Here is a 12574-nt window from a genome sequence, read left to right on the forward strand (position 1 = left end):
TACATAAGAATTGAGTGGTATGTATGTAAATCTTTTTTTCTTAAAAAAAAGTGAATGTACAGTTAAGGTAATTGACACGTACCTGCAAGTCGCCGTGGCCCTCTGATTTAAAAGTCACCGAGGGAGGATCAGGTCTTATGCGTATCTGGACGCTGGAACCAGGCCATTCCAGATCATCAATTGCTTCCCTGAGCACCGCAGACTGGAGAAGTAGATCAACATAAATCAAAAGCTCAGAACCGCAGACATTAATATAAATGTGTATATTACAATTTTTAAATAAACTTTTGGGGCATTTACATACAAATCACACATTTCTTATATTTACATAGCTAACACCTGAACATTCATATTTGCATACATAGTACACAAATCTTTGACAGCAAATCAAAAATAACATTATCATTAACTTTCTAAAATACAGCTTTAAGGCATAGGTATTTAATACCAAAATGTTATAAATGTAAATATCATACTTAAAGTACTAGATATGTAAATAAATAAGAATTGTGTGGTTTGTATGTAAATTCTCCAAAACTTTTAAATAGGATGCCAGGTTAGTGTAATTACTCTGACAGTAAAAGTGACAGGAATAGTCCCTGTTGGCTCAAAATGGTAGTCCCAGGAAATGGTGTCTGGGATCCTTGTTCTGATCTCTGCATAGGTACAAGCGTCTGGGAAATCCACAGACCTAGGCAAGCAAATTAATTCAATGGAATGGCATTTTTATTTTATACACCTAAACATTCTGAAAGCTCAGCAGCAAGAACTCACCCAAACCATCATGAACTCGTTTAAGATAGCATAAATTCCCACAGAATGATATGAAATCACGCTAACTAGCTATAAAGTCGTGGTTAACCCGTTGAACTTCTGATGAACTCACCAAAATCTAAAGGAGTATTCCTCAAAACGCAACCCTACTCATCTAATATTAGTCATGTTCACCCAAACTTAGAAACTACTCCCCAAAGACTAAAGTACATACAAACGAAAATCAACTCAATGCCAAGTGTTGTGACTCACTGACCTTCCATTTGGCTATCATTTGCCTCACTGACCTCATTGTCACCGCACATCATCGACTCAGTTCACTAGTCGTTAGCCACTCTCTTGCTATCCTGTGGTAAACTCCCACTACATAGAGGACTCTTGCCATGGCATCCAACTGTGGCTCCTATAGCCAATCCCTCATATCTATAATTGACATGAACCATTTAGATCTTGTGTCATTGCGCAAGGGCCGCTACATCGACGCTCGGGTGAAGTTTCAAATAAGCAAGGATTCCCACATTTTAGACAGATGTGAGCAAAGAAGTTAGTCCATGAAATTAATATTATGATAGGATCTTAGAATATACGTACTCTCACAGTTAAATTAATGGAATTAGTAGATATTATGATTCATAGAAAGATAAATATTTTATGTATTCAAGAACTAAATGGGTTTGAGAAAAGACTAAAGTGATTGATAGCTTAGATTTTAAGCTTTAATATTCAGATAAGAGTCGCACTAAAAAATGATGCAGATGTAATTATATATGAGCTTGACAGCTAATGTGGTAAAAATTAATAGAATTAGAGATAAAATTATAGCCTTAAAGATTGTTGTTGATACTAAAATTTTTAATGTTATAAGTGTTTATGCTCTTCAAGTAGGTTTAGATATAAGTTTAAAAAAAAAATTGAATGAAATAAAAAATATAAATGATACCCCTTAGAAAAAGAATTTTTATTAAATGAGATTTAAATGGACATGTTGGTGAAGTGGTAGAAGATTGTAGAAATATTATAGTAGTTATAGTTTTGGAGAGATTAATGAAAAAAGTAAAATCATATTAGATTTTTCTTTAGCATTTGATTTTATATTCTTAATACTTTATTTAAGAAAAGATATGAGCATATTATTATATAAAAAAATGAATCTAATAAAACACAAATTGATTATTTTTTTATGAGAAAAAAAATAGTCAAGAATATAAAGATTGTAAGGTCATTCTAAGTGAAAATTTACTCGACATGGCTTATAAGTTCTGAATTTTAAAATGAGATGCCCTAAGACAAAGAATACAATGAAACATTATCATAAAATTAAATGGGGGCACCAACAAGACACTTAAAATTAGTTTTATGAGTAAACTTCAAGATTTGAAGATTTGGGATGTTAGTGATGAAGTTAATTTTATGTGAGATAAACTAAAAAATGCTATTAAACAAGTGACAACATGTCTAATTGGAGAATCAAAATAAAAAGTTTTATAAAGAAAAATAATTTATAGTGGAATAATAATGTGCAAGAAATGAAAAAATATAAGTAAATGTGTTATAAAAATTAGTTTAAATGTAAAAGCTTATAGAACTAAAAAAAAATATAAAGTGATCCCAAGGGAGTCTAAAACAAAAATTTGTAACATTGAAAATTTTATTTTTAGCAACCTTAAATAATATAATAGATACTGAAGAGAATGAAAAATATATGTATAAGCTAGTAAAAAAAGAGAAAAGAAAAGTAATAATTTAATTCAAGTAAAGTGGATTAAAAATGAAAATCAAAATACATTTTTATTACAGGAAGATATTCAACATACATGAGTGAGCCATTTTAATAAACTTTTCAATCAAATTTTTGAAAATACGATCGACTTTAGTGATATCAATATCGTTAATAATAATAATAATATATTTTATTTTTACCATCGCATTAATAAAAAAAAGTTTACGAGGCTTTAAAGAAAATCAATGGTAGAAAATCAGTAGGACTCGATGTATCTCATTTGAAGTGAAGAAATAGTTAGGAGATTTTGAAGTTACTTGGCAAACTAAACGCTTTAATATAATTTTAAAAACTAGAAAGGTGTCTGAGAAGTGGAGGAATGTTATTTTTGGTCCTCATTTTTAAGATTGAAGAGGATGCACAAGAGTGTGCAAATCATAGGGGAATTAAGTTGTTGTCTCATGCTTTAAAACCATGGGAGAGGGTAATTAAAGATAGATTAAAATCTGATATAAAAATTTCTCATAATCAGTTTGGATTTATATCGAGCAGGTCTACTATATAAGCTATATATTTATTGAAAGGTTTGATAGAGAAGTACAGAGAGAGTGAGGAGGATCTACGTATGATTTTTATTGATTTAGCAAAAGCTTATGAAAAAGTTCCAAGAGAAGTCCTTTGGAGAGTTTTAAAGAAAAAAGGTGTTGACATGACTTATAATCAAGTCATTAAGTATATGTATATTAGAGTTGTTACTTCTATTCGAACAAAAAGAGGATTGACCCAACATTTTCTGATTACAATTGGATTACATAAGGGATCGCCTTTAAGCCCATATCATTTTGCTTTAGTTATGATGTTCTTACTAGACATTCATAGGAGGATTTATCTTAGGGCCCGTTTGGGGCAGCTTAAAAATGCGGCGGCATTTTTGAAAACGCCGTCGTGCTGTTTGGTTCCAGCATTTCTATTGTGTTTTGAAAATCGGCATTTTAGTATTTAGCCTAAACAGCAACCGCGGGCCTTTGCCTGCGTATCGCGTTCGCATTCTGACTTTTCCCCCACTGCCCTCGCTAACCCTGATCGTCGCCCCAGCGGTAGATCGAACATGCAGCATCCCGTCACTACCCTATTTCGCCGAGAAGAAGGTGATTTCTGGTAAAAGAATTTGTCCTCCCTCCCTCGCCTCCTCTTCTCTCCTCCCACTCCTCCCCCATTGCCGAAAACCCCAATTTCTGCGAGAATCAGAGTTTGGAAATTTCTGTGAGAACCAGAGTTCGTAACTAGGTTTAGGTTTCAGGTTCTTATTGTTAAGCAGAAAAGTTGCAGTTCTCAAGCATCATGCATGTACTGTAGTTTTCCACAGGTATTTTCTATAATTTCTTGGTACAAATGTAAATAACAGAGATCAGAAAGATAAACAAGTTGTTTTTGTTTTCAAAATCATAATGTAATCAAACCATATGTTCATGGCCTCTCTATATGACTTGCATACGGCGAAGATAACTTTGAACTAAGAGTTCTCAGATTCAAAATCAATGATGATTTTAGGTTTTGAATTAGAATTTGGGTTTTAAAAAAGTGAAGTTCAGGTGCTAGATATGCAAAGAAATAAGAATTGGACTATAAGATACAATTTCAGCAGTCTCTTATGAAGTGTCTTTAATTTTTTTTTTTTAATGAATATTATTCAGAAAGCATTGAACCAAGCAATTAATGCTAAAGCATAAGGAAATAAGCTATTCGGGTCTGGAATATATGACGAGGCATTATCACAATATGAATCTGCTTTGCAAATTGCTTCTGAAGAAGTTCTTTCATACTTTATTGACTTTACTTTAAAATAATTTTGGGGTGAAATCCATTGCAAATATGACATCTGGTAATGAATTGATATTTTATTCAAGTATTTCAATTGAAAGTAACTGAGGTGTAGTTGCGCAAAGTGCATCTCACAATTGTGTTCCATATGAGTGGTCTTTTTTCTGGAAGGACAAAAGAGGGGAGCATACTTCCTTTTCTTTCCTTCCTTTCATTGTGGTTTGTTTTGCTTGTTAATGACTCTGCTAGGTTTGAAGGTGCTTTGCCTTCTGTTAAGAACATTTTTTTGGTTTGTCTAACTGGTCTGAAGGAGATGATAATTGCAGGTGGTTTTTGTTGTATGGCCTCTGACCTGTGTTACTATGGTTTGGTTGGTGTGCTGGCCTGAGCTTTTGGTTTATTAATGAGGTGCAATGCTAAACTGCCTTTGAAATAACAATGAGTTGCAATGCATCACATTGAGTAGAACTTTAAAATGTTCATCTTGAAGGAAGTGGAATAGCTGTCATCATATCAATGCCTGTTTTTGCTTTATTTTTGGGATTACATAGAAGTGATTTAAAAGGTAATAGGTGCTTGAAATAACAATGCTGATAACAATGCCGAGTATACTATGCCAGAATTGGGGTCAGCAACTCCCATTTAGGTGAGATGGATGGCCCTTTCTCTCAACTTCTCTCTCTCCCCACCTCTTTCTCTCCCTCTTCACCTATCTTCCTGTGGAGCAGCTTTGATGACCATAGAATTTTGTTGTTGGCAACCATTGCCTCCACAATTTGGTAAGTAGATTTTCTTTATTTCCTATATTTTTTTACTGATATATCTTTTTTTAATAATTGCAGGACGATGAGCTCCAGATATTCAGAGAAGTCTGGGCAAGTGATGTGCCGCTACAGAATGTCGTCTTTGCTACTGACCGACAACATAACTTCGGGAGGCAGCTCTATAGGTGCACAAGGTGAAAGCACGACCTGGACGACTGCGAATTCTTCAGATGAGCAGACAACCCTTCATATTCTACGTTATCCCAGTCGGACAACGTTGCATGTGGTTCGACAGTCTCCCAATCGAAGACCATCACTTGTGATTTGAGTGTTTCCCAACCCCATAATGTTGTTCAGGATTCGATCATGTACCAATCGAGCAATGGTTCTCATGAGATGTTACTGTTACATTTTAAATTGATATTATAATCCTGTCACTAATTGTAGTTTCAATATGTATTTTGGTTTTAGTTTAGTATCTTGAACTCTATTTTAAGTGAAGTGAGCTGCAAAATCCTGTGATGTTATGAATTTGCAAAATTTTCATGCAACAAATTTATATATTTATTTAATTAAATTTAAATTAAATTGTTTTATAATTAATGTAAAATGTATATTATTTATTAGAATTTATGTTACACAGAATTTAAATATATTTTTTCAAAAATTAAAATTTATAATTTCTGAATGGTCTTTTATTTCCAAAAATCAGCAAATCAGCTATTTTCTAAAAGCACAAATCAAATAGCTAAAGATTTTATCCAGAACAGGGGCAGAATGGTCATTTATGCAGAATCAGTTGTTTTCCAAACACATAAACCAAACAGTCAGTCAGCTTATCTGGATCAGCTGTTCATCAACAGATTATCAAGATAAGTTGTTTATCAGCATAAGCTGGATAAGCTGCAGCTGCCCCAAATAGACCCTTAGTGTATGCTTTTCTTCGATGATATCCTTCTTTTGGATGAGAATAGATAAAGAGTGGAGCAAAGTCTTGAATAATAGAGGTCGACATTGGAGTTTAAATGCTTTCATTTGAATAGATCTAAAACTGAATACATTGAATGGAATTCTCAACTCAAAGCCCTTAATTTCATTGATCAAGCTCGGTAGTGTGTGGAGTATGAGTGTTCATGTGTGTCCAAAGTATGAAGCGGCTTGAGTGTGATGTAAGTTGAAATAATCTCCCCATTTTTGCTTCATAGCGGATTTCTTGGTATGGTGTAGCTCCGTCATTTTTTCCAACTCTTGGATTTTTTTTTTCATGTTAAATCAAGTATTTTCTAAGCTTTCTTACTTTGTGTGTTTCTGTTCAAACTATTGAATTGGATCTCTCGAATCAGTTTCTGCAATTTATATCTCCCAACATTTTGGCCCACCACTTCATCATCACCATCACCATCACCAACCTATGAAAAATAACACTTAACCATCAGTGTATGGGTCATCTTACGACTTCATATAACACACTATTACTTTGTTATCCACATCATCATTACATTGAAATTCTAACATTTCTTTTATTGTACTAACTTTCCCTAGCATTATATTGCACATCATGTTGGTATTTTACTTGTTATATTTCACTTTGATTAGCTTAATTATGTCTTTCGGCTCTTGAAAATTTTGAAGAAAATTTATTATTATCATATAATTGAAACATTTTAAAAAAAATATCCACGTGTTAGATACAATAGCAAATGGGCAACACCAGAGATAACATATCATCTACTATTTGGGAGAAAGAAACAAAAATCACTTTTTGTGAGATTTATTTCAAAAAGATTGAATTAAGAAATAAGCACACCACGCAATTCAATAAAGAAGGTTGACAAAATATTATGAAAAAATTTTCAAGAGAGAACCAGAATATTGTATAACCAAACTCAATTAAAGAATAAATGGGATCATTTAAAAAAAAATCAAAAATATGAAAAGAGCTCAAAAGAGGATCTAATAGCCTTGGTTGAGATTCCATCAAAAACACCATAAATGCATTGGTAGGTTGGTCGAAGAAGAAGTTCGAGGTGAAACAAATTCTAAGACAATTGGATTTCGACTCCAGTTACACGTAGAATTATCAAAAATGTTTTTTTTTATTATATGAATGGCAAGTTGTTTCAAATGCTAACAAATTTGATTTGAAGGAATCGAACCTAAGGTAGAGAATAAGCTTGACATCATGTTCAGTTGTGTTGCTGTGATTGGTTAACATGTTTGGACTCTTCAAGGTCTGCAAGAACATAAAAAATTTTCAATCAATCTCATTCAAAGATCACATAACATAAATGAACAAAGTGAATCTAGTCATTCTAGGACTCTGCCTTCTTTTAAAGCAAGGGATAAGTCATAGTAAAAAAAATTGGTCATGCATATCTTAGAAATTAAATATCAAAATTAGTTATAGCATGCACAAACTTATCTTTTGAGGCAAACACCGTGCAACCATCTTCATTCATTCTTGATGTGATAAAAATATTAGAGCAAACAACAGAAGTTTATAAAGATATTTTATTATATTTGTACTAGATGAAGCTACTTAAGGATTCAATCAAAAGAGGGTTTACATCTATGACACCTGAGGAGGGTTCATTACTTGCGTTTTTTTCCATGAAAAGCACAATGACTAATTCATGTTAGTCTTGCATGTTTTGAGTGGAGTACACTTGATGTGTTTGTAGAACTATTTCTACTGTTAATTTATTTGTGAAACACCTACTCGTGATGATAGTTTTGTCTAAGATTTTTTTGGTAGTATAACTATTTTTGATATTAGCATTTGTGTTGCGATGCAAATAACTATGATGTATTAAGATGTAACATTTGTACTTGTGATATATTGTTTTTAGATGTTAGTACTTGTGATATCATGTCACGATACATCAGTATTCGTGTTGTTATATTCTTAAATAGATTGTGTGTAATATTTATTGCGTAACAACATTCATAATTTTTACAATAATGAATCATACTAATAGAGAATATAGAGAGCGCTGCAAAAAACTTATTATAACAGCTATATACGTGCAGACCAAGTAATACGACACACTCCATGTATGAAGTTGACGTTTACTGGGGACAAGTGGATAAATGAACTGCTTGCAAGTCATCCAATGAGATTCAATAATATGTTTCGAATGAGTCAAGTAATCTTTACTGATTTTTTGAATGAGCTTCACAATAATTATGGTCTTATGGCACTTCTAAAATGGCTTCAAATGAGGTATTAGGAATAACACAATACATTTTATTGCATAATCAATTTATAAGAGCAGTTGTGAGAGATTCCAACACTCATCTAAGACTATCAGTGAATATTTTTCATGTTTTGGTAAGCATGTCTTCTAAGATTATCAAATATGAAGAATCAACTTTCTGAAATATTCCTAAAGAACTTCAAGGCATATTGCAGTAATTCTTATTTTTCCAAAAATTGATAAATACTTTGAAATTTAAACTAAACTAGATGTGATGTAGGATTGTATCGGTGCTATTGATGGGTTATTATCAGCGGTCTTTCATCGGGAGCAGTTTTAGTCTCTCCCAATGTAAGTCCTTGCTTTATGGGTTCTTATTTGTGGTTTTTCATTGTATTACTTTAGAGATGTCATAGTTATGTTTTATTGTCATTTTTTAGCTAATTGGGCCCTAAATGTGGATACATAAGGGAAATTCATTTAATGTTGTATGCTGTCTTTGTGTGTCTGTGTTTGATTGACTTGGAATCAAATGATCTATATAAACATGCACCATGATAATGGTGACCTGGTCTAGGATGGTATGCATCGAGGTTATTTCACTCTCTCTAAGTGCAACTCATTTTGTTATATTGGTTGTTCTTTGCGACATTTTCACTGTACTACTTAAAAGTTGTCATAGGTAAGGTTGGTTGACATTTTTATTGTATTACTTCAAAGTTATCATGAATATGTTTGACTGGCATTTTTCAGCAATATTAAAAATTGTATGTGGTGAGATTAATTTGCACTTTAATATTTCTTATGAATTTTGATATTTGTGTTGGCTCAAACCAGTTTTTTTGGTATATTTTCTCAAATGAAACAATAGTGGACATATTTATTTTCCTCTCACTATTTTTTTAATATTAATTTACAAGACTAGATTATCCAAAATGAGCGCAAATTATTCAACAAGTTTTAAGGGATTTAAGGGACAGAGGCATCAGCAAATAAATGGCGATTGCAATATGTTATGCGTTCTTTTAATGGCTCATAAAGAAGATATTATGATATGAATACCCCAGAAATCGATCGAACAAATATTGCAAATATTTTCAATAGATCGATGGACTGCACGATGCAGCATTGGAACGATGTGATAAAAAAGGAAATGCATTTGAAGATACAGTTAAAAAGAATCTTTAAGTCTTGAAATTTCTTATGATAGGCTTTGCACTTATTTAATTTTATAACCATAGCATTTATGTTATGGTTGTTAGTTGTCTTTTTTTTTAAGGTGAAAATGTAAATTCAAATGCAAATTGTACTAATGTAGAATTTATTAGTGACAGAACTCATAGATCTGATTGTGAGGCAGCTTATGTTGAAGATATTATGTTTAACCCATGTTTGTATTACCATTTTTTATTTAAAAAATACAATTTATGTTCTCCTTACTTCAATGTGCTACTATATATCGTCATGCATGCTATGATAAAAGTGTTGTGAGTAAATAGCACTTGACTCCTAATCATTGGCCTTATTCTGAATATTTGTTCATTTTGAAACTCTTTTAGAAAAATGTTATTTCTAAAATCTAGTTTTCTCTTGATTCTATAATTTAACTTTGAGTTTACTTTTGTTTTTTTTGCTTGTTTAAATAATACAGTTCAATATGAGAAATAAATACATCTATAAAAATTATGAATTTTCTATAATCTAAGTAGAGGGGTATTTCAGACATTGGTCTAGAGGCAACACGAAAACTGTATTTTTCAGACAGACTTATTTTTTCCGGAAAATCAATTTTTAAATAGTAGATTTTCCATAACAGTTTTTGAACTGAGATTTTATACAGTCACAACCGAAGCAAACACACTCTATAATGAAACAACGCCCGTGGTTGCCACCTCGTTCTACTAAATGTTTATTCAAACGCGTGAAGCTTAAACACGGATGCGAACTTAATCTGAAAAGCTGAAACAAATGCCTCCTTAATTGATTAATATGAAAAAAAAAAAACAAGCGCTAAAGGGTATTTTGGTAAGTATACCACACGCCATTGACCTTGCAGGCAAAATATACCATGATCAACTAGAATTACCACATGTAAAATGCATTAATGTTCATATTGAAGCGGAGTTATAGATTTTATCTGATAAAATTAGTTGTTATGCTTCCAATAAGAAATGTTTTATTGTTTTCAATTCATTTTCATTAGAACATTACATCAAATTCCAAAACAACAAGATTCTACTTAATAAAATCAAGAATTCCTCACATATCATTTTGCATCATAACAACTGACAAAAAACTCATAAGTCTCCAACATAAATTCAATTCCTACCGGCACAGAGTCAGCACTCACTTTGACAATGAAGATATTATAATTAAGAGAAAAAACAAACTCATCGATGGAAATGGGAACAAAATACATCACTGTCTTATTATCAAGAGTTCCAGTTGGCTAATGCTCATTTAATATAAAAATGGAAGGACATGACCTACCTAGAATAAGCTTGATATTAGATTGGAGGTTCTGCTCAGACCTCCAAGTTATTTGCTGCAGGGTCTAAAGTGGTTCAGTCCTAGTCAAAGTTTGATTATCAACAAACCTCTCGGATAGGCATATTTGTATTTGTGTAAGAAACAACTATTACATTATGGGCATGAATATCACCAAGCATCTTCAAATAAGCAGCTTAGATGCATTTTGTAAGAAGAAACTAAGGGTCTGTTTGGCATTACTTGTTTTTCAAAAGATGACGAAACATATTTGTTTACCTATTTTCTTTCTTATTTTCACAATCTAAGTAATTTATTTTAAAATGCTTAAAAAATATTTTACCATCTTTCCGGATTCCATTCCATCTTGTCACCCTGTCCTAGTCCCCATACGACTCCCTTGACCCCATGATCGGGATGGAGAACGAAAGAGAGAGCAGCATCAACAAAACCATGGCCACTTACTCCTCGACCCGCCCAAATTAATTGTCAGTATTAGTTCACCACCCCTGCCACACCCCAACTTAATTGCCTAGCCTTCCTTATCAACCATGTCGAACTTAACCCAAAAGTGGAGAAGTCAATAAAACAAAGACCAAAAGCTATTGAAAAAGTTTATAACCACAATCCCAGTCTTGGCCATCGATGTGGCGGGGAAGGCTATCTTCAGCTACCCAAGCCTCCCCATGGAGTGCACATCCCCTTCAATAAGTCTTACATTCCAATTGCATGCCAACTAAGAAAGAATAAGAGAGCCAATGTCCTCGAGTAGAAAGAAGCTTTTAAAATCTTGAACAAAGTACAAAACAACAAGATATCATACATAATTTTATTTTATATCAAAATATGAACAAAAAAATAAAAAAAATGGCCCCTAAGAGTAGAATGTTGCTTTACTTATTTGCTTCTTTTGAATATATTCAAAATGATAACATGTCATTTGTACTGATACAGCATATACTAAAACCAATGCCTAGTAATATCCACTATGCAAATGATGAAAGCAACTAAAAACATAACATGTCAGGCTTTCACAACTTAAACTAAATATATTATATGATGATAATGCCTAAGGACAGAACCAATTAAGAAAGATTACCACTCCTATTCTACTCATTTTAGATTGAACCTACAAAATTACGGTGCATCTATGAATTCCAATGTGGTAATTTAATTCGAAAATCATCCTGATAAAATTTTACCTCAATCTGTAAACTTTTTCATCTTAGAAAATATCCCAATTTTTATGACTTCATAGTTTTATAAGATAAATCTAAATATTCCCCTTCATATCCATGGAACATGTCATTAAAAAAAATCAAAATTGGATTCATGCATCTTATTTCATCTCTAAAGCCTCTGAATACCAAGGATCATCGCGTTGAAAAACAGTGACAAAATGAACGACTTCATCTTATAATTTCCCATTTGTATAAGGTTTCTATTTTCAGACAATAAATGCCAATTCCATGATGTCAAAGTACTTTTGAGTGGCCTCCAAAAGCTTCCATATTGCTCTATTTACTAAGACAAATAAAATCAATATGAAAAGAATTCAATGACGACAACAATTCACCATATCACCATAAAATTCCTCGACCAGCATCACTCCTAATGCGTCCGCAGTAACATTATGAAGCTTTGCAGTCTGCATTTAGAGCACAATCCCATCAGCAAGCTGTTTAGGAAACTTAGGGCCCGTTTGGGGCATCTTATAAGTGCGGCGGCATTTGCGGCGGCATTTTTAAAAATGCCGCCGCACCGTTTATTTTGCACGTTTCAGGTGCTTATATAAAAACGGCATTCCAGAT

General features: G+C 32.6%; 1 protein-coding gene across 3 annotated transcripts in view; it reads right to left on the reverse strand.

The window, feature by feature from the left end:
* LOC110030553 overlaps positions 1 to 12574 on the reverse strand; it is a 23828-nt gene that overhangs the window by 8808 nt on the left and 2446 nt on the right. For 2 of the 3 annotated variants that reach the window (XM_020733316.1, XM_020733315.1), the window contains exons 4-5: positions 571 to 691; positions 83 to 202 (exon numbers count right to left, since the gene is read on the reverse strand). In XM_020733316.1, the coding sequence (XP_020588975.1) occupies positions 83 to 202; positions 571 to 691 (241 nt within the window). Of the gene's footprint in view, positions 1 to 82; positions 203 to 570; positions 692 to 7235; positions 7313 to 12574 lie in introns of all 3 variants that reach the window. The other variant, XM_020733317.1, reaches the window with a different exon arrangement.

This window comes from Phalaenopsis equestris, unplaced genomic scaffold, assembly GCF_001263595.1.
Source record: "Phalaenopsis equestris unplaced genomic scaffold, ASM126359v1 Scaffold000740, whole genome shotgun sequence".
In the NCBI taxonomy this organism is placed as follows: domain Eukaryota; kingdom Viridiplantae; phylum Streptophyta; class Magnoliopsida; order Asparagales; family Orchidaceae; genus Phalaenopsis; species Phalaenopsis equestris.